This window comes from Vulpes vulpes, chromosome 7 (assembly GCF_048418805.1).
Source record: "Vulpes vulpes isolate BD-2025 chromosome 7, VulVul3, whole genome shotgun sequence".
NCBI lineage: Eukaryota > Metazoa > Chordata > Mammalia > Carnivora > Canidae > Vulpes > Vulpes vulpes.
Window position 1 is genome coordinate 110235988 of NC_132786.1, and position 20932 is coordinate 110256919.

The following is a 20932-nucleotide window of genomic DNA, read 5'->3' on the forward strand; positions in this document are numbered from 1 at the left end:
ATTAAACTCTCCTTCCTCAATTAATCCATCTCATGTGATTATAAACACACACCTTTTGGTACAGCAATGCCAAATGTACTTGATATTAAAATAATCTGTTTTACATTGTTTAAAATGTGCAGATGAGTATTTATGGCATTTGTGTAAAAAAAAAAAGCCCTATATTTATTGTGATATATAAAATATTTCTGGAAGACCCAACAAGAACCTGGTAAAACTGGTAGCCACTAGGAAGGGATACAGGTGGCTGGGAGAGAAAGGAAGGAGGAAAAATTTTCATGATTAAATCTTGTATACCTTTTAAATTTGAGCACATGCATGTATTATTCAGAAGTAAAAAATAAATACATTTAAAAAATAAATAATGAGCTTTTATTATCCTGGACAACAGAGAAAAGTCAAGCCTGAAGTCTCTGGGAACCAAGTAGTGCCCTGGTGGGGGGTGGGAGAGGCTGGGGCAGCACCCGGAGCTTCCTCAGAGCTCATCCCCAGTCCAGCTGCCCCGGCAGAGGCCCCTCCAAGAAATCACAAACCTTGGGGCTCAGCGGGAGGAGGGCACTGAACAAAGCTTTCCTGCCTGAGATCAGCTGCTGTCCAGAGCCAGCGCCTGGGAAGGTACAACTCACCCTCCTGGGGTCACATCTTTGCTGGAAGGCAAGTGAGGATTCACACGGGTGACGTCCAATCCCCTGCTCTCTGGCGGCTCCCTCCTCGTCCTCCCCGCCTCCGCCGTGGCCTCTGGTCTTTGGCCACAGTGTCTGATCTGTGGGGAGACAATGCTGAACCAGTCAAGTCCTCATCAATCCGAGTCTGAACTCTCATTCGACTTGGAAGACTTATGCTTTCGTTTCTTCTTCTTCTTCTTGTCTTTCTTCCTTTTCTTATGTTTTTCTTTCTTCTTCTTTTTCTTGTGTTTCTCTTTGCATGCTGAGGAACTGGAGCTGCTCCCATCTTCCTCAGAGGTAGAATCCTCCAGTAACTGTTTCAACTGCTGTATCCTACACAGAGAAGATTAACCAAAACCATATTTAACTCTGAAAAGAAACGTAGATAAAAACGATATAAGAGCAGCAGCGAGAGTAAAAAAAAAAAAAAAAACATCACGAATAACCACCTTACTGAAGACAGTATTCACTTTTATTTGTGCATGTCTTCCCCATTCTTGTTCACACCCATGCCTCTCTGACGTGACGGTAACCAGTGTACAAGTCACTCTGTAGTCTCTTCATCATCCTAAATTCTTCTGCATGTTTCTCCAGTCCTTAGTACAGAACTTCAAACACGTTCCTACCTTCCTTCATCACACCCCACCCTCCCACCCACAGCTGCTCAAGGTCACACTAGGTAATCTATCTCCTTAACACTTAGAATTCCATGTAACCAGTTTGAGAAGAACCAACCCTCCTCTTTATTCACCTTATCTTTAATTCTTGTCTAAAGTGAATTTTTAACAATAGCTCAGACACTGAAACTAAGTCAGCATCCAGCAGTGGTGTGAGCAGGAGCAGCCAAGCCCACTGCTTTAAGCTAACCCAAGTAGAACAAGGCTGGCCTGCCCATTCCCCACCCACTGGCCTTTCTGTGATTACTCCTGCCTTCCAAATATTTCACAGCTAAAGTACCACAGTTATCAAACCACTCATCTAATACTAGAATGGGTGTTTCCAACTTTATATAATTTCAGACCTTAAGAGGGTATTGGTATCATTAGAACCATCTCACCTTACATCCTTTTCGTGTCTTTTGTTCTCTCGGATGATGTCATACATGGGATCTTCATGTGCCTTGAGGATGACAAAAGGTTATAGTTCTGTTAGGCTCCATGGACTATCAGGTAAATAAAAATTCATATTTTACTGAAAGCAGTTTTTTTTCCCTGTTTGGTGTAATTTTATTTTATGTTATTTATTTATTTATTTTTGATTACTTAGTTTTTTTTTTTTTAATTTTTATTTATTTATGATAGTCACAGAGAGAGAGAGAGAGAGGCAGAGACACAGGCAGAGGGAGACGCAGGCTCCATGTACCGGGAGCCCGACGTGGGATTCGATCCCGGGTCTCCAGGATCGCGCCTTCGGCCAAAGGCAGGCGCCAAACCGCTGCGCCACCGAGGGATCCCTGTTTGGTGTAATTTTATATTTAACATGTTCTAATCCTTCTTAAGGGTCGCCATCACTTCAAACTCATGGAAGCTACAAAAAAGTTATACAGATATAATTTGAATAGCTTTTTTAAGGATATCAAACATGACAGAATCATTAAATATTACTTAGAAATATTGAGGTACTTCTTTTTTTATGTAAACAGATGATCAAGAGATACTAAGTTGGAAATGATACATAAGAATGATTCATGTACTGGTGCGCAAAAACCTATGTATATGCCCAAAAAGAAGTGTGGAAATATCCTTATCAAGTTACCTAAGCATATTTTCCTGGAGACAGGCAATATTGGACTTAAAAAATCAATTGTGAAAAACCTTACTGTAACATGTCAATTTTGTTAAAGCAAACGTATTCTTGTAATGGTTGTATAATTTAAAAATACTTAGAATATGACTACACATAGACTGAATTTTACGGTAAGTGAATTATCTTTAAAAATTTTCAATAACAAATTTACATATTAAAAAAGTTAAAAATATCTATATTCTTACTAGCCAGAGATATTTACTGCTAACATTTTAGCATGGTTCTTCTAGTCATTCATAATTTACAAAAAATTATAATTAAATATATAATTGTGTTCTCTTTTTATTAACATTTTCATGAATATCCTCCCATGATATTATACATTCTTCCAAAAAATAATTTTTAAAAGCTATATGACTTTATTTTTTTAAAGCTATATGACTTCTATATTACAGTACTTATGTTAGTATGCTGGTCACTGAAGTTGCTTCCTATTTTCTTTAGTCTATTTTTCAGTCACAGAAATAATTCTGAATAATTCCTTATATGTTCATAAAAATTTGTATATATTGATTTCATAGCCTTAGGATCTACTTTTAGAATTTAGGTTTCTGAATTAAAATATATGAATTTATTCATTCAATTTAACTGTTATAGGAACTGTACATTTGCCTTTCCTGGTAGCACTGATTTACCCAGAATATTTTCCCCATATTTTTAAAATGAAAGTACAATTTTTAAAATGCCTTTTTAAAAAAAGATTTTGTTTATTTATTTATTCATGAGAGACACACAGAGAGAGGCAGAGACATAGAGGTGGAAACAGGCTCCTCACAGGGAGCCCGATGTGGGATTGATCCCCAGACTCAGGATCACGTCTCGGGCTGAAGGCAGATGCTCAACCACTGAGCCACCCAGGCATCCCGAATTTTTAAAATGTCTTAAAGTTCCTGGCAAATGTTTGCGGACCCCAGTTTGATATATGGTGATAATCCTCATCTCTCTGATAACAGCATAGGTAAACTGCCTGAAAGAGTGCCTGAATGGGTGCTAACAACCCTGCAAGGTGACTGTGAAAATAAAGTGGGGAAATGACATATATATTTTACTGTCATGCAAACTGGATAAATCATTTATACATATATATCTAGTTTATAAAAGAAACATATTTAATCTTGACATAAAGATTGGAACTAGAATGCTGATTTTAGTTATGAAAGATTTTTTTCTATAAGCAAAAAGTGATTGAACACATAACAGTGTCTTTCAGAAAAGGAAATTGGTGTTCCCAAGGCATAAGCAAATGTCACTTTAATAAACATTAGTTTTTTGCTAATGAGCTAATCTGTCATACAAATTCAGTTTAACAGAGATGTCATTAACACAAATACTTTGGCCAGAAAGCCCTGGAAATGTAGTTCATGTTAACCTCCAGTTCACTGGTCACTGCCTGAGTCACTGACATTCACCATCTCCGGCAAATATAAATTGAAACCCTGGGTTTTACTTACAACTCTGAACTGTTCTAACTTCTGGTTGCCTTTGATAAAGAAAGGGCATTCTTTGTCGCCTGTTCGGTGACCATACCGTTTACAACGCCAACCTAAAAACAAAGAAAAGGGATGGATATATATCTGTAAGATAATGAAGTTTTACTTAATCAAGATAAAGTATCAATAGATCATACTAAAGATATTCTTCATTTGATTCCAATTTCCAAAGCAAATGCAATTAGTGGATGAGCCATGCTTACATATTTACACCAGAAAATAAAGAAAAATCAATTGCTTTCATAAGCATCCTTTAATCTTGGGTTTTAGAAATGAGCCAAGTAGTTACTAAGCAATCCTCTGCAAAAATTAAAATCTGATTTTTTTTTTGTACTGTTGCCCCCTCTATCCTGGACTTCCATTATGCTGAATGTCCTAACCCTTTGTACTTCAGGATGTGACCTCATTGTGAGATAGGATCTTTGGAGGGGCCTGAGACAAATTTTTTTCCCTCACAGCCCTCAGAAGGAGCCAACCCTGCTCACACCCTGATTTCACACTGACAGCCTCCAGAATGGTAAGACAATAAATTTCTATTGTTTAGTCCACCTGAAAGCCTCTTCACAAATGAAAAAGGTGAAAAAATAAATAGGAAACACCAACTTGGAAGAAATAAAAAGATATTAGAAGAAAAACATCCTTAGGGAACATATTGCAATGACAGAATAAGAACAGAATAAAAGAATCATAGAAGAAAAAAGAGCTTCTGGAACTGAAATAAAAAACTTAATTGGAGGATTGGTAGCTATGTTGATGAGATATTCTAAAGAGCAGAAAACAAAAACAGGAGAGAAAAGAACAGAAATTAGAAAACTGATCTAAGAAGTCCATGGCCCCAATAAAAGAATTGCAAACAGAGGAGAGGAAATAATCAATGAAACAATTGGTGAGGGCATCCCAGGTAGCTCAGCGGTTTAGCGCCACCTTCAGCCCAGGGCCTGATCCTGGGGACCCAGGATCGAGTCCCGTGTCGGGCTCCCTGCCTGGAGCCTGCTTCTGACTCTGCCTGTGTCTTTGCCTCTCTCTCTCTGTTTCTCTCATGAATAAATAAATAATATCTTAAAAAAAAAAAGGAAACAATTTGTGGGATTTCAGGATATTGGGAACAGGGAGATGATCTCCTAAACTCTTGGACAGAGGAATTAAAAACAAAAGACAACAACAAAGCAGGTTACATCAAGGCATCTGAAATCTTAATTGCCTCAGACTTTTCAACAGCAATCCTACCAATGAGAAGGCAATGGAGCAGTGCCTTCAAAATTCTGAAGGAAGCATGTTTTTAACAAAGAATTCTAAATAGCAAACTAAAATATTAAATAGAGATGTTTCCAGAAAAATACAGTCTTGAGAATTTTCTCTCCGATAACCCATTTCTCGGCTACTAGAGAATGTCCTCTACCACACCAAGAGAAGGCAACAAGAAAGAAGACCCAAGATACGGCAACTAGGAGATCACACACAAGAGGGAGGTTAAGGGAAACCAGAGAGTGATGGTGAAGGAAGGTCCCTGTAGATAGCAGGGTGAACAACTCTCTGCAGGAGGAAAAAACTAACAGAATACCTCAAATGTCTGAAGCAGTTGAATTAGTAATCAGTACACAGAAAAAAAGCAAAAAGAACACAAAAAAGGCAACTATGAACTGCAGGGAAAACAAAACATTATGCAGGCTGCATGAAAGGAAATGTAATTGGTTTAGTACATGATTCATTTCTGAAAATAATCATAATTAAATATACACAAAAGATTTAACTAAATTATAACAGATTGGGAAACTGGGAGATAGGCAGAGTATGTATGAAGTGGGGTGGAGGTAGAAAAAAAGAGCTGGAAATCTTCTAGAGTAAGAAGTCAACATATAGTGAAGAAATCTGAAAAATAAAGAGCCAGGAATACAACGCCGTTATTTAGATACATGGAGATAAACTTTAAAATATTCTATTTTTTTAAGTAATCTCTATTCCCCATGTGGGGCTGGAACTCATGACCCTGAGATCAAGAGTCACATGCTCCTTTGCCTGAGCCAGCCAGGTGCCTCCAAAATAATCTTCTTAAAAAAAGTTTACATGGTTACCTTTAGTATGAGGCAAATGAGGGAACTACTATTTTAATTATGTGCATGAAGGATCTCTCTACAAATGTCTTTTTATTTTATTTTTTTAAAGGTTTTATTTATTTATTCATGAGATACAGAGAGAGGCAGAGACATAGGCAGAGGCTCTCCATGCAAGGAGCCTAATGTGGGACTCAATCCCAGATCTCCAGGATCATGCTCTGGGCAGGCGCTAAACTGCTGAGCCATCTCAGCTGCCCTATACAAATGTCTTTAAAAGGCAGCAGTACCCTTTCTCAAATACCATCTTATGCTGGACGAAAAGTGCAGCCCTGGTGGGGTGGGGGTGTGCATGTAGAGCATACTGTTCCGGACCCACTCTCTGGGGCCCACAGCTCCTCTCAGGTTACATGGATGGAACCTTAACACCACTGGTGGGGGGCAAATGATGCAAGACCCAAAGAGACCTGGCCCTCCAATACATCTCTTGTCCCTTGTGGCATTTACACAAGGGAATATCCTTTTTGTTACTGGAATATAACCGAAGAGTGAACTCTAAAGGTAGCTATGTTTCTGTGGAAGACCACTGCCCTTGGAGTCAGAAGCCCTGGAATCAAAGCTCAGCTCTACCTCTCATCTCGGACCACTTACTAATACATGCAGGTCAGCTTCCTGAACTGTAAAACAGGGATCATACTTTGACTTAACAGGGCTGCACTGAGAACAAATTAAAAAAAAAGAAAAAAAGAAGTAAACACGCTCTGTATAACTTGCGTGTATTGAGGAGTGTTACTTGAAACTCTCCCATGCTCACACTGCATAACTTTGACTTCTTTCCCCAGTGGCATCCAAAGTCCTTTCGTTGGAGCGTGAGCCAGAAATTCCCTGGCATGTTCATTGCCTGGTACATCTGGTATACAGTCTTCTGGCTTCGTCTCATCTTCCTAAAAAAGGAAACAGCGTGTACACAACTTGGCAAAAAAGCACAGAAATTCTCTCCCACCTGCTTCTGAACACAGCACTGCCTGGCTTTCTCAGGGGCTGGACACACCCATGTCATCCTAAGTTACCCTCTCAAATACAAGAAAGATCAATTATACCTGACAGAAAAACGAGAAATAAATGTACCAGAAGAACTATATCAGGAACATGACAGAGCTATTCTTAGAGAAATATTACTAGTATTGTTCACATAGGAATGATCTGTGAGCTCCAAATCCTGATTCTAGATCACAAAAATTAGACTGACCACAAACTTTTCTGTTAACTTAAAAGCCTTGTGTAATGAGGCAAAGTATAGGATTAAACAAGATTTCCTGAAATGATGAGAATAACATGTTAAATTTAAAAAGATTATTATCCCTTGGAGACCACAGTCATGTTGTACAATCTCATAGATGCTGTATTTATGAAATGTGCTTTCACCACCAAATAACTTCGTTACACAATTATGGTGTTATTTTTTTTAGCTACTGATTGTCTGCAGTTCCTATGAATATTAAATTTATACAAAAGAAGGTTTTTCTAACAGTCTTTTCTTTTCTGTGAACATGAGCAAGGAGAAGGCTGTCCTGGCCTCTACCGAGCCCTTTAGGTCTTCCTCCTGCAGAGAGACTGGACCCTGGGGCCAGGTGCTGCTGGGAGACAGGGGGGTGCCCTGCACCAGGGACTGGACCAGAGGACCTTCCAGTCCCCTTAGAGACTACTGTTCTGAGCTGCTGACACTCGGGAAGCCAGCAGCAAGTCAGAGGAGGAGCACAACTATGAGAAGATGCAGCCACAGCAAGAGAGGGAGGGAGAAGGGGACTGATCACTGAGGAATGTGCGGGCCCCAGTTCTTAGGGACAGACACAGGGCTGAGGACACTTCTACAAAAGCACAGGCTGGACCAGCCCAAAGTGTATGAACCGACTGGAATCCGCAGGGTGGAGCGGCGTTATCATAAAAGGATGTTCAAACCTTATGCAACAGGTGTTCGTAACACGTTACTGAGTCTGAGCACTGAGTCAAATTCGTCTAAGAGAATAACCAAAGGCACAAACTTCACACTGACCTTGATAAGCCCAGGAGGAGGTTTTTCATAGCTAGAAAAGAAAAGACGTCATTAAAAACATTAACAAGAACATAAGTTTTAGTGAGCAAAAAGCAACTGCAGGCCAAAACAAAAAGGATACTTTTAGTAAAACTTTAAAACTACATTATATCTAAAGCAGTTGATAAAATATGCCCAGCAGTCGGGGATCACCTATAAATAACCTGATGCTGCACCACATCCTGTGGCGATCTAGAATTGAAATTCCCTGAAGTAATAACCAGGTGCCTGAGCACGGTGATTTTATTTTTGAAGAGAAAGCCAAGAGACTGCAGGGGAAATGAGAGGGAAGAAAACCTATGAGCTGATCATGGTTCCAACTGTCATAGTTGTCAGGTTGTTTACCTGATACACCTTCTACTTACTCAACATTGAAGAGGCTCATGGGGGTGGAGTGGTGGCAGGTGGAGAAAACTGTACTGACTTGGTTGGGGGCAGCACAGAGGGGCAGGAGCAAAGCTGGAGGGAAGGGCCTGTTGGCAGGGGAAGGAGGTGAAGGTGATCTGTCTTAGAGGCTTCCTCTCCCATTTCCCCTCAGCTCCCAGTTCAAATCCTGCTCACCCACCCACCCTGCCCGCAGAATGAGCCAGCTGTCTGCCCCTCGGCTCTCTGACAGCCCTGTGTACTTTGGACCTTGCTGGACTCGGGGTCCAGGACCCCTGCACGGTGCCTGGACCACAGGCAGCATTCAGTAAAGAACACGGCTAGAGGAAGCAGATGTATGATGGGTGGGAATGTACTTTCCTTTTGAGCTCTCAGACCCCCAAGGCTCCTACGGGAACATACACATCATCCCTATGCTCCCCATTCATTTTCACTTCCTATCACTCTGCTGGAACTGCCCCCAAAAGGCTTCTGGTTTCCAAATCTGGAAAATTAGTTCCAAATGCTCATGTATGTTTTAAAAATTATTATTTTTAAAGATTTTATTTATTTATTCATGAGAGACAGAGAGACACACAGGCAGAGGGAGAAGCAGGCTCTATGCAGGGAGCCTGACATGGGACTCGATCCCGGGTCTCCAGGATCATGCCGTGGGCTGAAGGCAGCGCTAAACTGCTGAGCCACCCGGGCTGCCCTAAAAATTATTATTTTTTAAGTTGAGATACAACTAACATATAACACTATTACTATTAGGTGTAATCATGTTATTTTTTTAAAAAGATTTTATTTATTTATTCATTAGAGACAGAAAGGCACAGACATAGGCAGAAGGAGAAGTAGGCTCCCTGTGGGGTCACTTGATCCCAGGACCCCAGTGAGATCATGTAACGTGGGTATCAAACACATTGGACACCATCCCCCTTCCTCTGCAAAAAAGAAGAAACTGAAAAATCAAGCAGGACAAGTGAACATCTTAGGTCTTCTCAATGCCTCTAAAAAGAACATTTTCCTGGGAGAGGGTATCTGGGCAAGGAGGCTGGTTCAAAATTGTGTTTTGACTCCAAAAGCTTGTAAGTGTGGGAATCCCAAAATTGCTGCAGACAGGTGGTGAGTTCAGAGATGATTAATTTTCTGAATTCTGTATCATAAAATGTCTTTTAACACCAGAAAAACACTAATAAATGTTAAAATGGTAGATCATTTATCTAAGTCACATAAATATAGATTATCCCAAAAAGAATGTAGGGCAATATCCCAAATAGTTTAAGATAATAATAATAAAAAAAGCCATAGGGTAAAGAACAGTGTATTTGGTGTGCTTTCATTTGTGTGTATGCGGAGAAGGAGACTAAAAGTACAGAGGTATAAGCATAGAGGTGTCTCGAAATGAATGGAACACCTCTGGAAGGAAACCTGAGGGAGGGACCTTTATTTTTCACTCATATTTATTTATATGCAAATATGTTACCTCATGTTTTTTCATTACAAAAGAAAAGTGAAATTGATGGCATTTTCTTGGTACCTATGTTAGTAGAAGCACAGGTTAATTTCCCTCTGAAAGCAAAACCAAAAGTAATGAGAGATTAAGAAAGAAAAACGGCCCCAAAATATGCTACTAACAGCTCATAGGCTGCATTTTCGTTTTGAAGTTTCAGTTATTTCTGTAGTTTTTTTCAAGAATTAAATCTCCACTCTAGCTCTATCCGGCTTGTCATTTTCTTCCTAACAAAAAAGAACAAGTATAATAGGGGAAACTGAACTTAATTCTCAGGCGATATGAAGGTTCAACTTGAAAACTTATTTGTTGCACAAGAATTCACTCAACCATTATGTCAGGCATAGTGCTAAGTATCAGAAGAAAAACCAAGGGCATAGAAAATTCCCTTTTGTCCAAAATCCCTGGGAAGAGCAAGGCATTGTACTCCTCCAATCCACGGACTTATTTCCCTTGAATAAAGGACATCAAATCCATTACTAAATCATATTATTTTTATTGACTCTCTTTATAAACAGTGCAACTGCCTTGATAAAGAGGTTTTGGTTTTTTGGAGTAGAGAACTCCCACATTTCCAGCTTGTAACATTTTCCAGTTCTAAATGAATGGGCTCAGGGCTCTGGTTAACAAGAAAACCAGGGTCCCAAAATGGAGCCACTTAGTCCATGTCATCCAACTGGGCCCTAATATATGCCCTAATTACAGTTTTAACCTCCCCCACAAACGTATTCTTAACTGTCAGCAGGAATATTCTGATTAGTACCAATAAACTGATCGGTCACATGGTCTCTCTCTATCCACCAAAGATGAGGTAATCTGCACGATAAGACTCCCTGCTCTTTCACCCAAGAGAAGGTGACTTTGCCTGGAACAATTTTTTTTCTTTTGCTGGTAACTTCATTCACCACCCTCCTAGAAATCTTCCGTTTTGTACAGTTTGGAGCATCTCTCTACTTGCTAGATGGGATGCTGCTGGATTCATGAATCAATTAATAAAACCAAGTAGATCTTCAAATTTACTAGGTTGAATTTTTGTTCTTTAACACAGGTAAAAAATTCTTTTGGTTTGAATTCTGATTCATTCTCACTGCCTGTGTACTTTGGACAAGTTATTTAATCCTGAGAGCCTCAATTTCCTCATTGGTCACTATGTCACAGCAAACATCCCTTTCATCTCTGGAAAGGCACTTCACAATGTTGGCTTCTGCTCCTTCTGTTGAAACCAAGTCACTGCTCTCAGCAGCCTCATGAGGCAGCCCAGGACTGAAGCACTAGCATCATAAAGGCCAAGATGTGGACCAGCAGAGAAGCTTGGCCATCCTAAGACAGTCTTCACATCTTTTTTTATAGGTCTGCAGTCTTACAGGGATTTGCCAGTTGCTCCTAAGTGGAGGTGGGCAGAGACCTGGCAGTGGACTTCCCATAGACATCATCCCCAGCTGAGCTACTGCCTTTCTAGACCACAGGACTCAGGGACTCCTTTTCCGTATCTGGCTTCAGGGATCACTGCCTCTTCCCCTGTGTAGGTGATACATCAGCATTTAGCCAAGTGCATCCATTCTCCTGTGAGGCTCATAAAATATGCCTTATTATAAACTATCATGTTAAAAATCTCAGAATAAGGAAGGGCAGGCCAGGGACTCTGACCCTCAATCTTTTCTTCCCCCAACATCAGTTCCAACATTTTCCTTCACTGATTCCAACAACTGGAGGCTACCAATTAAGCGGCTGATTTGGGACAATCACCCAGACCTCGTGACATCTAGAGTTCTTTCACCAAACTGCAACTACTGTTCTAAGTCAGCAACGCATTTCCTGTATTAATAACTGTTCATGGGTTAAATACATTGTACAAGGGCACAAAGCCCAGAGTTCACATGCTCACCTGTACATGACTGTCAGTGCATGTTTAGCTGAATACAGCAATTATTCTAGCACCATGTTTGTCCCTGGAAAACAGAAGACTACGGGAACACTTGAAATTCAGAGCTTGAGTACGATTTGATTTGGGCACAGATACTGTGGTAAACCCAGTTTTCCCTAAAATAATTTCTACCACATTGCTCATTACCCACTTTTTATTCACTGTGATAAAATTTATATACCATACTACCCTGCATTTTGACAATACTTTCCCCAACCCAAAGCAAAATACCATGAGGCTGGGGGAGGTAGTAACAAGGACAACGACATCATGCCCTCTCTGAGGCAGGGGTTGGGTTGTGTGCAATATTAAATGCATACACGTTTGGTTGTTGATGCTGGGAACAGCCATGTGGAGGCAGATAATTCTAAGGAGTTTGTGAGGGGAAATGTTAAGCTAGGAATCAACATCTAAGCCTGGGTCTGACATTCATCAAGTTAATGGGAAACAGAGCTATAGGGTCTTTAATCACAGATTTTAGCAAGGATAAGCCTCCATCCTCTGGTTTGAAGACCAGGAATCGTTTTGTACAGCAGAAAACTTCCTGTCTGTGCTCTGTGGCAACCAATCACCAGACTGGCCAGGTCCTCATTATTTCTGGCCAGGGACCAAACTGAGAGAGACCAAGAAGCAAATTCTGAGGCTGGGTGTCTGTGTACTCAAAGAGCATCTCAAACTCTTAAAGGGATTTGTATCTCTTCTATAAGGAGTAATAAATATACATTCTATAGCTCAGATCTAGGTCTTAACCTTGTAAACCTCCAGGAAAGGACTCATTTTAATATTTCAGAATGGCTGTAAAGTATAGCATCACTTAATGGTTTTGTTTTCTTCATTCTGACCCTCTTCTTCTGGATCAACTTTAAAGACTCTTCAGAATAGATTATATATTTGAGGTTATAGAAGTTAGGGAGAATTGACCAAGGGAAAAGTGAAATGCTTTTCCTTTGAGCTTTCTCTTAAGATATGAAAGAAAACAACTTTGGTGGGTGTGATATTGATGGTGGGTATGATTATAATAAATATGTATTTGGTCTTCATCCACTGTTCTGGCACCCAGCTCCTAAAACCTTGTAATTTCCTATATAAAGGAAGCATCTTTTCTTATACTGTTTAGTTTTGTTCCCAGTTCTCAAAGTAGGTCCAGAGCTATAAAGGTAAAAGTTTGCTATTCATAACAAGGCCCTTTCAGCCAAACTGTTTATTAATGAGGTCACTTTTGCAAAGCTCCTAAAGATGAGGACTGGTTGCCAGGGGAACCAGTTCTATGATTAGAGGGTTGGAACGTTCAGTCTTACCTCCAGGGAGATTGAATTAATCACCAATGGCCATTGATTAATCAATTATGCCTATGTGATAAAGCCTCTATAAAAAAAAAAGCCCAGGGGTGCCTGGGTGGCTCAGTCAGTTAAGCATCTGCTTTCGCTCAGTTCATAAGGGGATGGAGCCCCACTTTGGGCTCCTTGCTCAGCTTGCTTCTCCTTCCTGCTTGTGTTCTCTTTCACTGTCTCTCTATTAAATAAATAAGCTCTTGCAATCCCTATCAAAATACCATGGACTTTCTTCAGAGAGTTAGAACAAATTATTTTAAGATTTGTGTGGAATCAGAAAAGACCCCGAATAGCCAGGGGAATTTTAAAAAAGAAAACCATAGCTGGGGGCATCACAATGCCAGATTTCAGGTTGTACTACAAAGCTGTGGTCATCAAGACAGTGTGGTACTGGCACAAAAACAGACACATAGATCAATGGAACAGAATAGAGAACCCAGAAGTGGACCCTGAAATGTACGGTCATCTAATATTCGATAAAGGAGGAAAGACTATCCATTGGAAGAAAGACAGTCTCTTCAATAAATGGTGCTGGGAAAATTGGACATCCACATGCAGAAGAATGAAACTGGACCACTCTCTTGCACCATACACAAAGATAAACTCAAAATGGATGAGAGATCTAAATGTGAGACAAGAGTCCATCAAAATCATAGAAGAGAACACAGGCAACACCCTCTTTGAACTCGGCCACAGTAACTTCTTGCAAGATACATCCACAAAGGCAAAAGAAACAAAAGCAAAAATGAACTATTGGTACTTCATCAAGATAAGAAGCTTTTGCACAGCAAAGGATACAGTCAACAAAACTAAAAGACAACCTACAGAATGGGAGAAGATATTTGCAAATGACATATCAGATAAAGGGCTAGTTTCCAAAATCTATAAAGAACTTATTAAACTCAACACCAAAGAAACAAACAATCCAATCATGAAATGGGCAAAAGACATGAAGAGAAATCTCACAGAGGAAGACATGGACATGGCCAACATGCACATGAGAAAATGCTCCCCATCACTTGCCATCAGGGAAATACAAATCAAAACCACAATGAGATACCACCTCACACCAGTGAGAATGGGGAAAATTAACAAGGCAGGAAACAACAAATGTTGGAGAGGATGCGGAGAAAAGGGAACCCTCTTACACTGTTGGTGGGAATGTGAACTGGTGCAGCCACTCTGGAAAACTGTGTGGAGGTTCCTCAAAGAGTTAAAAATAGACCTGCCCTACAACCCAGCAATTGCACTGCTGGGGATTTACCCCAAAGATTCAGATGCAATGAAACGTCGGGACACTTGCACCCCGATGTTTCTATCAGCAATGGCCACAATAGCCAAACTGTGGAAGGAGCCTCGGTGTCCATCGAAAGATGAATGGATAAAGAAGATGTGGTTTATGTATACAATGGAATATTACTCAGCGATTAGAAACGACAAATACCCACCATTTGCTTCAACGTGGATGGAACTGGAGGGTATTATGCTGAGTGAAGTAAGTCAATCGGAGAAGGACAAACAGTGTATGTTCTCATTCATTTGGGGAATATGAATAATAGTGAAAGGGAATATAAAGGAAGGGAGAAGAAATGTTGGGAAATATCAGGAAGGGAGACAGAACATAAAGACTCCTAACTCGGGGAAATGAACTAGGGGTGGTGGAAGGGGAGGAGGGCGGGGGGTGGGGGTGAATGGGTGACGGGCACTGAGGTGGACACTTGACGGGATGAGCACTGGGTGTTTTTCTGTATGTTGGTAAATTGAACACCAATAAAAATTAATTAAAAAAAATAAATAAGCTCTTAAAAACAACAACAGCAACAAAAAACCCAAAATGGAGTTCAGAGAGCTTGAAGGTAAAACATGTAAAGGTGTGACGTGATGTATCTGGTGAGGACATGGAAGCTCCATGCCCCTTCCCACATGCCTTACACTATGTATCTGCTCCACCTGGATGCTCCTGAGTTATATAACAATTTATAATAAATCAGTAATGACATAAAATGTTTTCCTAAGTTCTATGAGCTGCTCCAGAGGAGGGTACTGAGGGACCCTGTGCTTTACAGACAATGGGTTACTAGCAAGCTGGACTTGTAATTGACATTTAAAGTGTGTGGAGAGGGGAGGTCTTCTGAGACTGAGCCCTTAACCTATAGGTTCTGACGCTGACTCCAGGTAGACAACATCAGAATTAAATCTGTAAGACACTTACTTGGTGTCCTCTGGGAACAGAACATTTCTTGGTGATGCTGGAAAACTACACAGTTAGAACAGTGCTGTGAGTGTAGTATGTAGTATGAGTATAGAAAAGGAAAACAGGAGTGTTTTTTCCTTTGTAGTAGATGAAGGATGAGAAATGCCATGAATAGTTACAGCAAAGAAAATGTCCCTTTGGCTTCATCTCTGGATGCTTCCAAATAAGGATTGTGATGGAGGCTTCTCCACTCTCATCATTAATCCAGAGTCTCTCTAAAGGAAATGATGTAAATGTTTTTGCCTAAGTGGAAAAGGAGTGTGATGGAACTGACTATATATTTTGAAACCTGTTATTATTAGCAATGGAACTCCCTAAAAAGTCCATTTTACAACTGTTTCTCCACATTTAAAGGAACATAGTTGATGTTTTTTTCCTAGGTTTTAATAATTCTTTATTTCTATAACATGTTAAAAAAAGGTTATTTCTCAAGGTCTAAAGTAATAATTTAACTATTAAAAATAATAGATCTGAAAAAAAAATAGATCTGGGGTGCACCTGGCTGGCTCAGTCGGTAGAGTGTGTAGTCGACTCTCGGTCTCAGGGTTGTGAGTTCAAGCCCCACACTAGGTGTAGAGACTATGTAAACAAAACAACCAGATCTAGAATGGGAGTGTGTTTGTGTAGTTGGCTTCTTCACTGTGACAGTTGAGAAGTGTACACTCTTTGTAGTTATTAATATTAAAAAAAAACTTGGTGGAGGTCCATTATTTTGTGCCATCTGTGAAGCCTTGCTACTAAATCATTCAGACTGTAATAAGTTTCTCTGAGCAGTAAGAAGACTATATTTAGATAACAGAGGAAAAACTATCTTTCCAACAGAGTACGGGGAAAGAAATCTTTAATTTGCCAACTACTTAAAAATACTCTTGTATTTTTGAGTGCTGGCATAGGATTTCTTTTGGAAGAGTCCTTGTGTAAGCATACTCAAATCCAGTTGTTCCCGCAGCTTGCTCCTATGCGGTGGAAGGCAGAGATAAACTGCCACATATATACAGAATCTCCATTTAGTTATGTCCAGCAGACAAGGGGCACTTGAATAGAGTTGGAGCACGGGTTAAAGCACAGGGTGGAAGACTCAGATGCCTGTAGGGTTCTGGCAGGTATAGTCATAGGGTAAGAAAAGGTAAGGTAAAGTGTAAGAAACTGGCCGGGGGAGTGCAAAGGGACCTAATAAGGGCAACCAGGGGGAAAAAAGAATTTGAATTCAATTTGTGAAAAATCACTATGTGGCTTCCCATTTTACATTGCTGGCTGGTCAACTTAGTTATTTGCTTTCCTTTTCATTGTAGTCTGATATCCCTACAATTGAAATTTACCAGTCAATGAACCAGCACCTCTGCATTCTCTCTCTCTCAACTGCTCCCTTCAAAAAGTTTTATTTATTTATTTTCAAAAGATTTTATTTACTTGAGAGACAGAGAGAGAGAGAGAGAGGCAGAGACATAGGCAGAGGGAGAAGCAGGCTCCATGCAGGAAGCCCGACATGGGACTCGATCCCGGGTCTCCAGGATCATGCCCAGGGCCGAAGGCAGGCGCTAAACCACTAGGCCACCTGGGCTGCCCCTTCAAAAAGCTTTATAATGCCTCACTCTTAATGGGGGAGATCCAAGGATCCCTGCACATTAGGAAAAAACCTTTAAGTGAAAGAAACCATAAGAAAAGGCAGAGAAGAAACAGCAAACAAAAAAAGAAAAAAAATAGTATCCTTAAAGATGACAGATTTGTTATTGAGGAAAAAACAGATGCTAGGAAAAAAAGAATTCTCGGAATAAGCAGCTTTTCAAAATTAAAAACTGAAACTTAAAAGTGCAATGGTGGAAGGACTAGAAGGTAAATCTTATAGAAGTAGAATGAAAAGAGGATCACAAAAGTCTAAGAATTAAGAAAAAACAAAATGGAGGGAAGGAAATTAAAACATAGATCATGTATGAATATTAAATACACACGAAGTATCAAGAAAATATTTAAAAAGTCTGAAATCTGGTGAGAAACAGTTCACATCATGAAACTGGAAGGGGTGTCTGGGTGGCTCTGTTGGTTAATTGCCCAACTCTTGATTTTAGCTCAGGTCATGATCTCAGAGTTGTGAGATGGAGCCCTGCATCAGATTCCCCACTCGGCAGGGAGTTGTTTGAGGAGTCTCTTCCTCTGTCCTCCTTCCCTCCATGCATGCTCTCTCTCCCTAAAATAAATAAATCTTAAAAAAAAAAAAAAAAAGAAACTGCAAAATACTAGATAAAAAGAATTCTTTAAGCCTTGCAAAAGAGGGAAGGTAGGGCAAGTTCCTTAAAAAAGAAAGGGAATTAGAGTGGCACCAGATTTCTTGGCAATACTGGAAGCTAGGAAATAGTAGCCTACCACCTCTGAAATCAAGTGAAAATAATTTCTAGCCTAGAATTCTATACCTAGACCACCTACCTATCATGTTTGAGGATAGGATAAAGACATTTTCAGGTATGTAAAGACTCAACAAATTCACCCCAATGCACTTTTTATAGGAAGTTACATAATACACTTCAACAAAATGAGGTAAAGAGAAAAAGAGGAAGACATAGGGTCCAGAAATGGGCTCCAAGACAGGAAAGTGACAAAGGCAGTTGTACACCAGGTTTAGAAAGTAACCACAGGGTACTGGAGAAGAGAAGGAAAATTCTCGGTTTTAAAAACAAACTGATAGACTGCCTGATATATAGGAACATTTTGAAAAAAATACTGTTGGCTTTTAGGGCCTTTTGAATAAAGTTAGCAGCAGGTATAGGAAATTAAGCAAATGAAAAAGATTGAGGCTCTTATTAACCAGTTGAAAAACAAAAATCGTGTTAGAAAGCAAAAAAAAAAAAAAAAAATCACAAAACACCATTTTGCTCCAAAGTGAGCAATGTTGGATAGTTATTATAATGCTAATACCAACGACTGACTTAACAAAAATTATCATAGAGCTATACCGGAAGGATGGAGGCAAACGGGTAGAGAAAGAGAACGAAACCCTTATTTATGTGACATGAGGTTTATAGGTAGTGTCTGTTGTTCAATCTAAAAAAAGTAGTATAAGCATATAATTTACAAGTGAGTAGTTAAGTCCCAGAAGAAAAAAACTATTTACTTACTGAAACCTTGGTTGGAGAGAGTTGCAGGGAGTGTGCAGGTGACTACGGAACAGGGATATATGTACCACTTGGTTTTTTTTTTTTTTTTTTTTTTTAAGGATTTTATTTATTCATGAGAGATACAGAGAGATAGGCAGAGACACAGGCAGAGGGAGAAGCAGGCTCCCTGCAGGGAGCCTGATGTGGGACTGGATCCCGGGACCCCAGGATCAGGCCCTGGGCAGAGGGCAGGCGCCGAACCCCTGAACCACCTAGGCGTCCTGAACCACTTGTTCTTGAAATTAGCCTCTTAGTCTCATTTGATGTTTAAAATATTATTCTAAAAATAAAAATTTGGGGCAGCCCAGGTGGCTCAGCAGTTTGGCGCTGCCTTTAGCCCGGGGTGTGATCCTGGAGGCCTGGGATCGAGTCCCGCATTGGGCTCCCTGCATGGAGCCTGCTTCTCCCTCTGCCTGTGTCTGTTCCTCATTCTCTCTCTGTGTGTCTCTCATGAATAAATAAATAAAATCTTCAAAAAACAATTAAAAAAATAATTATTTTTATTTTTATTTATTTATTTATTTTTTATTATCATTTATTTATGATAGTCACAGAGAGAGAGAGAGAGGCAGAGACATAGGCAGAGGGAGAAGCAGGCTCCATGCGCCGGGAGCCCGATGTGGGATTCGATCCCGGATCTCCAGGATCGCGCCCTGGGCCAAAGGCAGGCGCCGAACCGCTGCGCCACCCAGGGATCCCCAAAAATAAATTTTTTTTAAAAAGCAAACATGCCTTTGAATTAGCCAACCCAAATATGTCAGCAGCCCAGAAAGTTTAAATCCCTGAAATGGAAAAATCCAACTGATCTGGAAATCAGGCGACACCTGGCTTCCTCTTTAGTTTTGCTGGTTTACAGATCAATGTCTCCTTGATCAGGTTACTTAACTGCTGAACCTGCCTTTCTTTCCGCATCTGCAAAAGGAGGTTATAATCCTTCTGATGTCTATGAGTGCTCTGTGAGCTACAAAATAAATGTAGAGTGTTAGCCACTACCTGGTACCCCACAGTTAAAGATACTGAGGGGTCAGGCCGGGCTCTGGGAAGCTCAGGCTTATGCTAGGGAAAGGTATTTGAGCACCTGCATTGCATAGGACGCGGCCACAGAGCGCCTGGAGGGGCCAGGACCGGGGGTTCCAGCAACGCAGCGCCTGTCCCGCAACCTCTGCCTTACTGATGTGACATTCAGCTCACCAGGCAAAGCTCCGGGTTAACGACAGAGTCTGAACCCTCTAAGGACGTTCCCTTACACCTTCCCGTAGGTAGTGCCAATGCCTGAAACGGGACCCCGGGGACGCCAAAGAGGGGCCCTGGAAGGCCGGCAATCCGCCTCCCACCGGGGTGCGGCCCGTCCCACCCGCCCTGCCCCCACCGGGGCCCCTCGGTCCGCAGGAGGCCCGGGTCCCGGCTCGGCCCGCGGAGCTGCGCTGGCCTCGCTGCAGCCCCTGCACGCCCCGACGGCCGCGGGGTCTCCCCTGCACCCCCCCCCCGCCCTGGCTGCAGAGGAGGCGAACGCGGCTTCAGCGGCCTCACCGTCGGCCTCACCGTGGGCCTCACCGTGGGCCCCACCGTCGGCCCCACCGTCGGCCCCGCCACCCGGGCCCCGGGAAGGCGCAGGGCGGCGGCGCTCACTGCACCTGCCGCGGGCTCGGGCCCTCCGCAGGCCGCGAGGGCAGCCCCAGGCCGCTCGGCGCCCCTCCCCCCCCGTTCCCGCTCCGCCCCCTCCCCGCCCCTCCGAGGCGCGGCCCGCGGGGACCCGGGCACCCGGCGCCCCGGCCTCCCCGCCCCCACACCTGGCGGAGCGCGGGGCGGCGCGGACTCACAAGGACTCCAGGTGCTTGAGCTGCTGCAGCTGCTGCGCGTCGTGCCGCCGCCGCTTCTGCTCCCGGCGCCGCTGCAGCTCCTGCTCCGCCGTCTCCCGCGGCCGCCGCGCGCCCCCGGCCCCCGCGTCGTCGCGCCCGGGCCCGGCCGACATCGCGGCCCGCGTGGCGGAGGCGGCCCCGCGGCGGCCCGAGGCGGTGGCGGCGGCCAAGACGGCACTTCCTCCGCGCCGCGCCGCGCCCCGCCCCGCCGGCCCCGCAGCGCCCCCTCCCGCCCGCCCCGCCGCGGCCTCCGGGCCCCCGCCCCCCGCCGGGCCGCCCCGCGCCGCCGCCCCGAGTCCGCGCTCGCCGCGCCGGGGCCCCGCCGCCGGGCCGGCCGGGGTCGGAGCGCGCCCCCTGGCGGCGGCCGCGGGCGGCGGAGGAGGAGGCGGAGGAGGCGGAGGAGGCGGAGGCTGCGGGGAGCCCCGGCCGCGC

The 20932-nt window shown here is 42.5% G+C and overlaps 1 protein-coding gene across 1 annotated transcript; it reads right to left on the reverse strand.

Moving 5' to 3' along the window:
• Window positions 1–349: 349 nt before the first annotated feature.
• On the reverse strand, window positions 350–20682 carry LOC112935386 (retinitis pigmentosa 9 protein). The gene is made up of 6 exons (XM_072764701.1): window positions 20462–20682; window positions 8066–8096; window positions 6827–6956; window positions 3923–4014; window positions 1723–1784; window positions 350–998 (listed from the first exon to the last, which is right to left on the reverse strand). The coding sequence occupies exons 1-6, from the start codon at window positions 20611–20613 to the stop codon at window positions 800–802; spliced, it is 666 nt and encodes a 221-aa protein (XP_072620802.1). The 5' UTR covers window positions 20614–20682; the 3' UTR covers window positions 350–799.
• Window positions 20683–20932: the final 250 nt, after the last annotated feature.